Source organism: Manihot esculenta, chromosome 13, assembly GCF_001659605.2.
Source record: "Manihot esculenta cultivar AM560-2 chromosome 13, M.esculenta_v8, whole genome shotgun sequence".
Taxonomy (NCBI): Eukaryota; Viridiplantae; Streptophyta; class Magnoliopsida; order Malpighiales; family Euphorbiaceae; genus Manihot; species Manihot esculenta.
In genome coordinates this window covers 21,392,142-21,393,263 of record NC_035173.2, presented here as the reverse complement: position 1 = coordinate 21,393,263, position 1,122 = coordinate 21,392,142, and the positions used below count along the sequence as shown (strand labels likewise).

The following is a 1,122-nucleotide window of genomic DNA, read 5'->3' as shown; positions in this document are numbered from 1 at the left end:
ACTGCTATGAAATTTTGAACCGTGACTCAATTAAAACTGAAATCAAACTAGAATAACGAATAACCGAAATCATTGATCCGGTTAAGTGTCAAGCAAGCCGTGGGAACCGCAAGGGTTTATCGCATTCCACGTGTCTCCACATGAATGGGGTTACACGGAAATTTGATAAGCTTACATATGAAGGAAACATGAAATGATCAGATCAGTTGAACCTAGCTGCCACTGTTATATAAAGTTCTTTTAAGAAAAAGAGAAAATAAAAAATAATTCACTCACCCATGCCAGTTTCTTCCTTCCCCAGCAGCCATGGCAAGTCTCTCAGAAATCCTCTCTCGCCTCTACACCGTAGCCATAGTCTTCTTCTGCCTCCTCGCGCTCGAAGCCGTAATCCTTTTCCGGTCGGTCACCGCAAGCATCGCGAATTCGGATAAGCGAAGCGTAATAAGCACAAGCCAATATCTGCAGCTGATTGAAGAGAAATATCCATCGACTCTCTACAAAGAAAAGCTGAGGCAGCAATCGTTAATAGAATGCGCTGTTTGTTTATCTGAATTTTTGGAAGGGGAAAGGGTTAGGAAATTGAAATGTAAGCACACATTTCACAGAGATTGCCTTGACAAATGGCTGCAGCAATATTTGGCTACTTGCCCTCTTTGCAGGACAAAGGTTTTGCCTGATGAGATTGTTGCTGATTTTCATCGCCTTCAAGATCAGATCGATCAATACGATGGGAGTGATGATGAGATCATTTTCTTGCTTTCTGCTTTACATGGTAATGGTTTACAGAGAATTTTTTAGATTATTATTGCTTCTTTCTTAATTAAAATTTCTCAATTTCAGGATTTTTGTTAAAAATTAATATTTTCTTTCCTTTTCCCCTTTTTTTCTCCTTGTATAAATATTAACAACGATGCATATTAGTTTCCTTCTTTCTTGGTAATGATGCTAAAACAGGAAATTTTTGGTAGTAACCCTGGAATTTAATTTTTTTTATTATTATTTTATCTTAATGAAGGATAAACTTTTTAGAGGATCAGATTTTCTTTTTCTTGAAAGAAATAATTCGGTAAATTCTAATTTCTGTGTTAAGGGAGAAGATAAATTTTTAGATTTTTTTAAAAA

General features: G+C 36.1%; 1 protein-coding gene across 1 annotated transcript; it reads left to right on the top strand.

Annotated features, from left to right (window-relative positions):
• Positions 1 to 213: 213 nt before the first annotated feature.
• On the top strand, positions 214 to 877 carry LOC110607469 (E3 ubiquitin-protein ligase RHA2B). Its single transcript, XM_021746589.2, has one exon. The coding sequence runs from the start codon at positions 307 to 309 to the stop codon at positions 796 to 798; it is 492 nt and encodes a 163-aa protein (XP_021602281.1). The 5' UTR covers positions 214 to 306; the 3' UTR covers positions 799 to 877.
• Positions 878 to 1,122: the final 245 nt, after the last annotated feature.

Coding starts and splice junctions, on each gene's coding strand:
- LOC110607469 (XM_021746589.2), top strand. CDS start 307: ATGGCAAGTCTCTCAGAAATCCTCTCTCGCCTCTACACCGTAGCCATA.